General features: G+C 40.2%; 1 protein-coding gene across 1 annotated transcript in view; it reads left to right on the forward strand.

Moving 5' to 3' along the window:
• The first annotated feature begins 222 nt into the window (after positions 1 to 222).
• The window catches only part of FAM171B (family with sequence similarity 171 member B), a 66,741-nt gene continuing 54,145 nt past the window's right edge, over positions 223 to 12,818 (forward strand). Inside the window, exon 1 of the mRNA XM_027055088.2 lies at positions 223 to 597. Within this exon, the coding sequence (XP_026910889.2) occupies positions 384 to 597 (214 nt within the window). The 5' untranslated portion in view covers positions 223 to 383. The remainder of the gene's footprint in view (positions 598 to 12,818) is intronic.

Raw genomic sequence — 12,818 nt, forward strand, 5'->3', positions numbered from 1 at the left:
CCGACCAGCCCCCAGAAAGGCTCTTCTCGCTCCTTTCCCCTCGGAGGCCGCCGCCCGGCCCCGAGCCCCAGCGCTGCGCGCGGCCCCGGCCCTCCGAGCTGCCCCGCCGCCGGTGACAGCTGAGCCGCGGCCGCCGGCTCCCGGCTCGCCCCGCCCTGCGCATCACGTGCTTGAGGATGCTAACTTCCCCTCCTCCTCCACCGCCCCCCCCCCCCCCCCCCCCGTCCCCTCCGCCTCCCAGGCCTCCTCCTCCCGGCGAGGGCTTGCGAGGCAGACCGCGCGAGCGGGAGCGAGCTAGCGGGCGCCGCTGGAGCCCGCAGCCCTGGCGTCCGTCGCCGCCGGGAGCCCCGCAATATGCCGCCGCTGCCCTCTGGCTCTCGGCCATGGCGAGGCTCAGCCGGCGCGTCTCTTGTACCCTGCTGCTCGGCCTGGCCGCGGTGCTGCTGAAGGCGCGGCTGGTCCCCGCGGCCGCTCGAGCCGAGCTCAGCCGATCCGACCTCAGCCTCATCCAGCAGCAGCAGCAGCAAAGGCAGCGGGAGGAGGCTGAGGAGGAGAGGCCAGAGGTGCCGGGGGCATCCTTCACCCTCACTGTTCCAGGTAGGTCCCGGTAGCCCGGCCCTGCCTTTCCATCGCCGCGGGGGATCTCAGCTGGCGTCGCTGGCCTCCTCGCTTCTCCCGTGGCCGGCTCACTTCCAATCGCTTGTCCCTACCCATCCCCACCTCCCCGATCTCCCCAGACTCTGTCCAGGACTCGAGCTGTGCTCTGGTTTCGGGAAACTGCCCTTTGGGGTGCTGAGCTTTCTGGGAAGCGCAGAGCACTGCAGTAGGGTGGGGAGGGGTCGGGAGGGGTAGGGGTGAATGACTGCCTCGATTGATTTTTTTTCTTTTCTCTTCCTTCTTCCTGAATTCTTCCCTTTGCCCTGAGAATGACTGCACGCGAGCGCGCGCACACACACACACACACACACGCACACACACACACACTCCGTTCCCAAATCCATTTAGCATTCTGTTCTTTATTCTTTTCTTTCCTAGAGACGGGAAAATCTTGCAATAGACACCCACACGGCTTTTCATCATCTCGCCCCGCCTGGTTTATTTAAATTTAGATCTGGAGAAAGAAATCTTGATTTATTTTATTATTTCTGTCTCTTCTTAGCCCAGGAATGGTTTAGGTCAGTTTGCAAGAATACCTTCAATATACTAGGATGAAATAAAACAAAATGGAATCGGAGTTTGTAGTTGAAGGAAAAGGGTAAAGGGGAGGTGGAACGATACGATAAGTCAGTAGTGATGTGATTACAGCAAAGCCTGCCTCCAGAGAGGGGAATCTCCTTACTTGTTAGTGGAACTTAAGGAGGCAGATTCTTGACACTATTCATGAGGGTGAGGAAATGCACTCTAGTTTGTGTGGCTCTAACAATCCCTCAGTTCCTGGCTGGTTTCCCCCCATTAAAGCTCGATGGGTAAACAGAAAGCTGGATTATCCATTTTAATAGCCTCTCCCCACCCCCCACCCCAGTGCTCTTCCCTGCTGTAGATGCTGCCTGCTATTTAGAAAGGAAAAAAGCTATCGATATTTTTGGCAAGTGGGCCTGGGTTCCCACAAAACCAAAGTGAATTGTATTTTGACATTTGTTTTTGTTTTTAAAATCCTGCTTGGTAACCTATGAAATGCTGAAAATGAGATTTTGAAGAGTGGAATCAGCATCTTATTTTGTACTGCTTGCTCATCATCAAAGAGCAATACTCAGGCATGCCAGCTGCGATTCATGACAGACAGGATGATTTAATTTATCAGAGTGCTGGGAACATAGGATGAAATCACCGAAGTGTGCAGGAAAGCTTGTGTTTCTCACACCCTCTTAAACCAATTAATAACACTCAAGCATGGCTAGAAGTCCTGAAAGGTATGCATTGTGTGATGGTTTTCCTACCTAGCTTTTTATAACTGAAAGTGCCACCAACAGGGTTTGGGCGAGGCTGTTAAACATGCTGTTTGCTAAACTTACAGAAATTAGATGTAGAAGCACAGTTGAGAGCTTGTCTTCATTATGAGGGTCATTTCACAAACTAACCACAAAACAGAATTCTGAGAAAGTGTTGATGGACTCCGTGGTTTGACACGTATTTTTATTTCGATATATTTATTGAAATTATATATTTATTTCAGGAATATTAATTAGTTAAAGGGGGTTTTGACTACTATGATATATGTTGTGATGAAGGTTATGAAAAGCTGCGATAATATGAGAACTTTCGTGTGTAGCTGCAAATTAAAATATCTGTTTCCTGATATTTGTGAAAATATTTTTGAAAAAGGTTATTTTGCAAACTAGCAGTTTTTGTCTTACTTACCTATTGTTAGGTCCATTGAAATAAAGGAATCACTAGTAGGTCAAATGAGAGCCTGAAAAGTAGTCTCTTTTGACTTTTGCTTTTCCCTCAAAAATGAACTCCCCAAAGCCAGTGGCAAACAAGAGAGCAGTCCAGTTGATTGCAGTTTTAGTTACTGGAATATGGAGTATAACGAAGTACAACCAAAAAACAAATGAGTTAAAATATTCCTCTGAGCGCGTTGTGATCTCTGGATCGAACTGGTCTTCCTGTTTCAACCTTTGTTCCGCTACTGCCTGTTCTCCTCTCGCAGCTCCTGATCTTTTTAAAAACATTAAATAGGACTGTTTCTGCTCACAGTGCTCCAGTGGCTTCCCATCTCTTCCACACTAGATGCCCAGACCCTGAAAATGGCCCAGGAAGGCTTAGAGCCTCTCGGTGCCCCTCCCCCTCCTATCTCTCACATCTCTGACCCTAACTCACTCCACTGTAGCCACACTGGCTCCCTGTTTCTTCATTTTCCAAGTGCCACTCACAAAGGATAGGGTCTTTGCACTTGCCATTTTCTCTGCCCGGAATTCTGGAACTTCACATTCCTCAGGTTTGCTGCACATCGCTGTAACAAAGAAGCCTTTCCTAACCAGCTGTATTAAGTAGTAATCTGCATGCCCTGTTGTATTGATCCTTCTCCGTGCACTTATTCCCCTCAATCCTTCTTATAAGCTTGCCTCCTCTTACTGGAACATAAGTTCTGTGAGGGCATCAACCTTGTTTTGTTTGCTATTAAATTATTATACACATTTCTAGTACCTGGAAGAGCATCTGTTGCCCACAGGCATAGATAAATTTGTTGAATGAATGAATGAATGAATGAATGAATAAACAAAAATGCTGGCATCAAGGATCTTTTGAGTGTTTGCTATTTACTTTCCTTGTGAAATTCTTCACTGGAATTTAGCAGGGGATATGTAAAAATAAAGGAATGTTATGTAGAAATATTTGTAAGTAGAGATTATGAAATTTAGATCTTTAGCTAATTTCAGTGTTTATCTTATTCTGACCATAGAGAACTGTTTGATACTAATACTTGACAAGACATAATAAGAGGACTCAAGGTTCTTTACCCAAGTGCACTTATAATCCTCTTATGACCTAGGAGGGTATTTATATACCTTTATATAGCTGTGATTGAGCTTGAGTTTATTCTTTGCCTCTGGTGCTTCTGATTCTTGGGACTATAGAACTTGTTACAGGCAAAATTTGGAAATCTAATAAGGCATAGTTAGTGACTGGTATATGACTGAGCCTTGTCAGTCCATAATAGAGAAATTAAGCATTGTCCTTGATTAGTATTCTCTGGATTTTGTTATTCTGAAAATTTATGTCTCTTTGTGTTGCTGAGAAATTAGGAAGTAAGGTTAAAGAAGTTGAATATGAGATTGAAATAATCAGGATGTAAAAAACCTGAATTTTCATTTTCTCATTAACTTCTAAAACACCAGCTTCAGAGAGTAGTGAGAATAAAGACTGAGGTCGAGGTCTGTCACATCCATTGTTTTCTCCAGTGTATGCAGCAGCTCGAATTTCTCCATCTGCACCAGTAGTTGTTAGAAATAAATATTTGAGAGACCAGGGGAGAATTAATTTGGGGGCTGGTGGTAGCTGAGAAACCATATCATATTCACTCTGATGGTCCATTAGATGGGAGACATGCTGGGGGTGGGGACGAGGTGAGCTGGAGAAAATAATGAGCTCCATTTCAAATTCTCCACGTGAAGCACAGACACAGGGCACCTCTGTGAATTTTTATAAATGTCTTCTGCATACAGAAAAAGCTTCTTGAGAGATATATTTTCATGGTATAAAATTTTGATTGTACATTTCACTGATATATATTTCTAGCCTTTTTTTAATTTTATAAAATGTTAACTATATAGAAAGTAAACAGACTAGCATTAAAAAAAAGCCCACACCTGTCTCCTAGCTTTAACAGTGATTGAATTCTGCTGTTATTGTTTCACCCACACCTCCACCCATTTCCACTCTGTGGGATTTTTTTTTGGGGGGGGGATGTACATACATTGAAATGTACATACCTTAACTGTACTATTTTGTATTTTTGGTATATGGATAGGCCCATGTAACCATCATCACCCCTGTGAAGATATAGAACCTTGACATCACCATAGAAAGTTCCCTCCTGCCTACCTCCCAGGCAATTCCTGCCCCTTATCCAGAGACAATTACTGTTCTTTTTTTGTTTGTTTGCTTATTTATTTAGAGAATACGAGTGGGGAGAGTGGGAGAGAGAGAGGGAGAGGGAGAGAATTCCAAGCAGATTCCACACCCTCAGTGCAGAGCCCTAGCGGGGCTCAAATCCATGAATCAGGAGATCATGACCTGAGCCAAAACCAAGAGTTGGACGCTTAACTAACTGCACCACCCAGGCACCCCAAGACAACTACTGTTCTAATTATTTTTATAGATCAATTCTGCATTTTCTAGAGCTTCATAAAACAGAGTCATATAGCAGGCACTCTTTTGTGTCTGGCTTCTTTAGCTCAGTCTAATTTCCATCGGTTTCATCCATATCGTTGAATGTTCAATAGCTTATTTCTTTTTACTGCTGGGCCTTATTCCATTGTATGAATTACTCCACTTTGGTTTATTGCTTCTTTCTATTGATGGCTATTTGGGTTTTTTCCAGTTTTAGTCATTGTAAATGAAGCTGCTACATTCTTGGACAAATCTTTGTGTGGGTATGTCTTCATATCACTTATGTAAATGCCTCAGAGTGGAATTGCTGAAACCCAGCACACTTCTGTATAGCTGGAACCCACCACACTTAACCTTTTTTTAATGTTTATTTATTTTTGAGGGAGAGAGAGAGAGAGCGAGCAAGCAGGGGAGGGTCAGAGAGAAAGGGAAACACAGAATCCAAAGCAGGCTCCAGGCTCTGAGCTGTCAGCACAGAGCCCGATGCAGGGCTCGAACCCACAAATTGTGAGATCATGACCTGACCTGAAGTCAGATGCTTAACCGACTGAGCCACCCAGGCACTCCCACACTTAATAACAATCAACTTAAAAATTTTGAACTTTGATATGGACTATTACTATATACTTTCTATTAAATTCAATAACTTGATTTAAAACTTATTGACTTAAACAACCTGATGGAAATCTATCTGTGAAAGCATTTATTTACTTTTTTCTCTTCCAATGAATTTAAAAATCAGTAGGAGAAATGGGGTTAGAAATTGACTGTTCTATCTAAAGTACTCATGCCTTAAAGGCCATGTTCCCAGATGGGGTAATTATGATTTCTTTCCAGGATTTTAGTAACCAAAGGGTGCTATATCTTGGTGTTGATTACTGCTTGAAAAACACATGCCATTGTGTTGAGTTTGAGTCCAGTTTGTTTTAGTGGTGGTTTTCTAATGTTTTTAATGTGACTGAACAAAAACTACCAAATATTTTTCTGAAACAAAACTCTCTTCCCGCCACACCTCCACAGCCAAGTGTATAAATAGTGAACTGGATTCTCTTTCAATGTTCTGTCTGACTAGGTTAACTACAGTATTGCCATTCATTCACTTGGCTTAGTGTAATGTGCCTTAATTTCTTTTTGTCCAAATTGCCTTAGCTTGGAAATGGATACAATATGTTCCATCTGCTATTGTTAAAAAGTATACTTTATAGTAGTTACCTGGAAAATTCTAAAACTTTGAAAACTATGTGTTGTAATGCAATACATCATAAGCTTAAGAAATAGCTTCTGTTTGCTCTGAAGATTGTTTGGAGAGGTCTCTTTAATTGGCCTTTGTGTACACATAATCCATATGTCTAAAACATACAAGATTCTTTGCCTTTTAAATTCTCTTATGACTGTTTGTGTCATCGGGACCAGACAGTATTCTTAAAGTACTTGCCGATGATGTCTGTGAGTATAAAGGCCACTTTACTTGGGCCTGAAATGTGTGATTTCTTTTTTTTTTTTTTTAATTTTTTTTTAACGTTTATTTATTTGTGAGACAGAGAGACAGAGCATGAACAGGGGAGGGTCAGAGAGAGAGGGAGACACAGAATCTGGAACAGGCTCCAGGCTCTGAGCTGTCAGCACAGAGCCCGACGCGGGGCTCAAACTCACGGACCGTGAGATCATGACCTGAGCCGAAGTCGGATGCCCAACTGACTGAGCCACCCAGGCGCCCCTGAAATGTGTGATTTCATTTCATGTAGGGTAGAGTGTGTCAAGGAAGTGGTAATCATTTGCCACCATTACTAACATGTCGAATCTGCTTCTTTGGTCTAGTGAACCCAGACTGTGTCATGCCTTGATACTGTATTATGCTTCTCGAAAGCTTCAGTTGATGATGCCTGTTAAGATCTCCATGTTAAGGCTCTATGTCTTGCACAGAAATTAAGATTTAAAATGAATTTTGTTTATATATGACTGAGATTTCAATTTCCATTTAGTGTGCTTTCTTTCTGAAGTAAGTTTCTATATCATAACAAGTTAGAAAATAATTGAAAAATTAAACATTCATTCACATTATCAGTTATTGTACTTAGTCCAGTTTTGTTTCTGTTCAGTAGAGAATTACTTAAAAAGTATGTAGTTTTAATTCACTTGTTAGCTCTGTTGAAATGTAAAACACTTCTATAGCCAAGCCAATACCGATTCATATCTATGGACTTAAATGCTAGTTGGGTTTTAGGTGACCAGTTAGTTGGAAGCTGGTAGAATGTCCAGCTCAAACCAGAGCTCATGCGTTGAGGGCCCTGGGTTATCTCTGGGGTAAGTCCTCTAGGGATATTGTATAATCCTATATCAATTGGCTTTTCTAAACTAAAATAAACCCACCATCCATAGTTTTATTCCCACCTACCTATTCCTCTCTTTTATTACAACAGAAATAGAAACAGGATGGATAGATGGATGATTTGTTTTTCCTACCAGGTTAACTATAACCAGGAGTTGAATAGAAGTGTGTTGGGGTTTGTGACTTACTGGATTTTGTCACCCATTCCACTCATGCTTGCTCTCATGTTTTTGGAAAGGGTAGAAATTAAGTTGTCAAAATATGACTCTATATAGTTAAACGGATTATGTTTCTTCAGAACTTTAAACATGCTGCATGTTTGTATGAGTAGAGTTTGTTTGTAAATGTCTGGGTGACTGAGACAAGATTACCAAAGGTACCACAAGAATTTAAAATGATTACAATAACACTTTACAATTAAAAGAATTGTAAAATGAATTTATTGTAAAAATAAAATACAGGGAGGCTGTGCTTTTTATGTAAGGGGGAAAAATGCCTCCACGAGTAATGGGTATAGTAGTATTTTTAAAAAATATTTCACTAAGTAAAATGAACTAGGCATGGATCAGTGATGAGAGTGTGTCATGAAACACGGATGATATTCAATTCAATTTATATACCTGAAGTTTAAAAAAAGTCCACCTACTTATTTATATTAAATGAATTAGTGTATTCCAAGTATTTACATTTAAAGACAGATAACTTCTCTTCATAAAACAAGTACTTTCCAAAGTACAGTGTATGATATATATCTATTAGACTCTGGACTTTTAGCAGAAAAGCTGTGGCTTAATACTTCCTAAATCAGAGTTTAACTCTCATTCATGATCACAAACAAGAAAAATACTTGATAGTAATGTATGAAAGAACTAATCTGATCTTCCAGTGCTGTTTATAATGGAGCAGTGTCTAATATCTATGAAAATATGTAATAATTAAAAATTAAAAATTTTTCACTTTGTAGATTATAATAAGTCTTCTTGAAATCCCATGCTCTTAGAACTAGAATGGTAGAAATGACCTTGCCCTAAGTGCTTTGCCCTGGCAATGTTTGAAAAGTATATGACATAAGCTAGAAGACTTCCACATCTTAGATGTTGTGGTACCACCTGGCAGTTACAAAGTCTGATAAAAACTGATAGTTAATGATTTGATGATTTCTTTCCTAGTAAATATGGCTAAGTCGAGTGATCCTAGTTATAATCTAAACTTTGTCTATCAACTGACTCAAGTTTGTGAATGAGAAGAATCAAAAGGATGTGTATTTTAAAATTGCTTCTGAATCATAGTATTTCAAGTAGGGAAGAAGTCTTGTGAATTAATAAAGCTTGGTAGGTGTGGGATGTGAAAATGTAGGAAGTGAAGTCTGGAGGCTGAGGCTGAAGAGAAAAGAAGTCAGAAGTAATAGAGCTCACTGTGACGAGTAGGAGAGGGGGTCAAGTAAGCAATTTCATGGGAGTGAAAAGCACTTACAAGTTGTGAATGTTTTTTCCTTCCTGTATGTATAAGGGACTCACTGTCCTTTTTACCTTTTAAGATAGAGGTTCTAGGCAGCCAGTGGAAGGGTGTGGGGTGTTTATGAACACCCTGAAATTAATTATGTAGTCTGCAATTATCTTGTATTCGGAGTATCTGTAAGATTTTCAAAGGAATCCTTGACCCCAGAAATGTTAAGAAAACCTGCTATGGTTAATTAGGCCTTTGTAAGTGGACTCAAGAAAAGAACAAAGGCAACATTCAAACTCAAATAACAGTTTTGTATGTTCTTAACATGTGGAGTTTCTCTGTTATTGTGCACATGTGATGGGTAAAATTAGTAAGTGTGACCGCAGCATAACTAATCCTGACAAAAGGCTTTAACCCTTAAAAGAACTGGTTGCTTAGGATGCATGTGCCTTGGTCAATTCTTTCATTCTCTAGCTTTTCAATTCCATTTGAGGAATGGCTGCCATTCCATTTGTAGAATGGCTACCAATATGCAACATATATCTTTTGGTAAATCACATGACTTCGAATTGTTTTATATCCAGTTTTCATTATATAATGAACTGGTAGGATACCTTATACCTGAAAATACCCTCTGTTCAGAATTATTTGGCAGTCAACACAGAAACTCTCTGCGTCTTGGCTCTTGGCTCTTCCACTGAAGGGTAGGGTCACTGAGATTCAGTTAACAAGGGCTCTGATGATTTTGTGAGTCATCTAATCCCTCCAGGTCTGATTATAAACCTCAATCAGTTTTAGCAGATGAGGATGTACACTGGTTGTTATTAATTCCCCAAGAAGGCATTTATAAAAACCTAAGCCTTTCCTCACCCACTGAAACATGCATTAATACTTGGTCTTTAAACAGTTTTGGGGTCAAAATAGTAATTTCAGCTTACAGTGATTTAAATCTGCTAGCAATTAAACTTGCTGTTCTGGGCTTTGAAAATTAATATTGTTTCTAAACTCACTGAAACCCATATTTTTCTACTCACTTTTTTGATTCATGCCTTTCCCAGTTTCACTAATAACTGATTACATTGGGAGAGTTAGATGCTATGAAGATGAATGGCAGAGTGAAGAATTTTCTTTGTTTTGAGGAATAACTTTGTATTGCAGAATTCTTTCATTTGAAAATCCAAATGGAGAAATTTGTATTTCAACACATTCTGATGTTCCAAAGATAAATAATAGCATGTGTTGTGACTTGGAATGTTGTAGCTTCAGAAAACAGCATGGGGCACAGACACGGAGGTAGAAAAGGAATAGGCGCCCCTGACAAATCCAAGTCTTACTGTGATCATTGTGCTTCATGTACATAAGGACTGGTTCACAGTCCGGAACTCTATGCAGGGACTGTACATGGGGCCCATCATGGATCCAGTAGCTTAAAGATAGAGATCTAACAAAGGCAGATGAAAATCTGCTGGCCCAATGTACTCCCCTTTCTTCCCTCTCAGTATTTCTTAATTTTTTAAAAATGTTTTTATTTGTTATTTTTGAGAGACAGAGACAGAGCTTGAGCAGGGGAGGGACAGAGAAGAGAGGGAGACACAGAATCTGAAGTAGGCTCCAGGCTCTGGGCTGTCAGCACAGAGCCCGACCCAGGGCTCAAACTCACGAACTGCGAGATCATGACCTCAGCCAAAGTCGGATGCTTAACCGACTGAGCCACCCAGGTGCCTTTCAGTATTTCTTATAAATAATACAATCTCAAGTCTGTAGATTTGAATAGTTTGCTATGCAATAATTATGTTATTTTTAAAAAAGTTATGCTTAAGTATTAATATTCCAACCATCAGATGTTTGATACTATAATATATAGGTAGCTAAAATATCTTTATATTCTAAAACATAAAAATTGAAAAATAGTTTATTTTTTCATTTAATTTAACATTCTCTGACTCTCTTCCCACTCTTGCCTCTCATGAGGTGATCTCATCCACTTAAGATGCTTTAAATACCATCTATATGCTAAGACTCCCTAGAGCTCGCTCCTGAATATATCCACCAATTATTTTGACATCTTTATGTGGATATATCATAGGTATTTCAGTTTAAGCATGTCTAAAACCAGACTCTTGATTTTTCACCACAACTTCCAGAATAGAAAAATCTCCTTTATTCTTTTGTTCTTTTTAACTATAATCCTCAGGGGTGCCTGGGTGGCTCAGTCAGTTGGTCATGATCTCACGGTTTGCGTGTGGGTTCAGGCTCTGCGCTGACAGCTTAGAGCTTGGAGGCTGCTCCATATTCTGTGTCTCCCTGTCTCTCCACCCCTCCCCCCCTTTCAAAAATGAATAAAATATTTTTAAAAATTTTCAAAACCAATGAACTATAATCCTCAGAATTTATGTGTCTTATCACTGGGAGTTTTTACCTTTTGACCACCTTCTTCAAACTTCCTTCCATTCCTTATTGTTACTAAGAACCAGTGAAGTGTCTCACTAGCATACGAAGGAAAGATGAAGGGAAGGAAAGCTTGCCATTTTCTCCACCTTCCCCGTCCTCTAGTCAGTCACCAAATCCCGAGTCGATCTCCCAAGTATTCCTCATCTGTTAAGTTTTCTCCATCTTCACTGCCCCTGCTCTGGCTGAGGGTATTCTTATACTCTGGTTCAGGTTAGCATAGTAATGGCCACCTTCAGTCTGTTCTCAGTGCTTGAAAATCCATATTTCCCAGAGCAACCATGGATATCATCTCCTCCCCCACAATAGTAGTTATTTTATTTATTTATTTATTTATTGAGAGAGAGAGAGAGAGAGAGAGAGAGAGAGAGAGAGAGAGAGAAAGTGCTTGCGAACAAGGGAGGGGTAGAGAGTGAGCGAGAGAGAATCTTAGGCAGACTCCAAGCTCAGCATGGAGCCTGAAGCTGGGCTCGATCCCATGAACCCTGAGATCATGACCTGAGCCAAAATCAAGAGTAGGATGCTTAACCGACTGAGCCATCCAGGCACCCCTGGTTATTTTATTTTTAAGTAGAGATCTGATCAAGCTTCCCATGACCTTTAGAACCAAGTCAAAGGTCTTCACCTCACCTACAAGGCTTTGCAGGATGTATGATTCCAGTCTTCGCTTCGTTTTCTCTTTATTACTATGCTTCAGTTCTCTGTGCCTTGAGTGTGATAGGTTTTGTACCTCATGATCTTTGACACACACACACACACAATTCACCTGGGTTATTGCATTCAAACTTCAGATATTAGCTTAAATGCTACTTCTTTTAAACAGGTTTTCTTTGGCTTTTCAAACTGAGCTAGGTTCCTCTGTTATGTGCTCTCATAAGCACCTCCTACTTGTTCAAGGTATGTAATTGATTTGTAGCTAGGCACCCAGTCCATATTTCCATATTTGTCTTCTCTAGATTAGAGGCCAGATGAGGCCAGGTGCAATAATTATTTTGGTTGGGGTTGTATCCTGTATAAATATTTATTGAATAACTGAATGACTCCAAATAGAGAAATAGTTTATTGAATACCTTCTTTCATACCCAGGCTTGAGTTGGCTTTTCTAGAGAGTGTATATAGAAAAAGGACATAATATAGAGAAAAGGCTGTAGGACTTTCGGAATGAAGTGGCCAAAGTATATATGTTTTGGGTCAAGAGTATGCTTGGTTTGAAAGAAATACATGGGAAGAGGGATGTATTTACTTGAATTCAATATAACATATGCTCATTTATATATGGGGCCAGAGATAACATATAAGATTCCTACAGTGACTGATTTCATTCATCTTTTTTTTACTTATTTTTTTTAAACAAAACTCGCTGAATTTCTATTTGCCAGGCACTTCATCATGACTGATTACAGAGTACACCCAGTGGGGACATAGATAAAGAGACCATAAATGATAATAGAGTGTGGTAAGAGCTATGGTGCTGGAGAGTATAGGATACTGTGGAGACACACAGGTTGGGGGAAATAATTGGGCCTGTTTCCTGGAAGACAGCACACGTAAGGTGAGTTTCAAAGTGATGTAAAAAACAAAAGAAGGAAATTGTTTTCTTATTTTTGATTTAGATTTTTTTCCCACTTCCTTGATAACAACATAATAATAGAACAATATAATATGTAATAATATAACAATACAATAATTCTATTACCTTTTATCTTTGGTATTCTCTAGAATTTTTTTTATTTCTTACTTTTATGGCTCATTGTTTTGAGGC

Source organism: Acinonyx jubatus, chromosome C1 (genome assembly GCF_027475565.1).
Source record: "Acinonyx jubatus isolate Ajub_Pintada_27869175 chromosome C1, VMU_Ajub_asm_v1.0, whole genome shotgun sequence".
NCBI lineage: Eukaryota > Metazoa > Chordata > Mammalia > Carnivora > Felidae > Acinonyx > Acinonyx jubatus.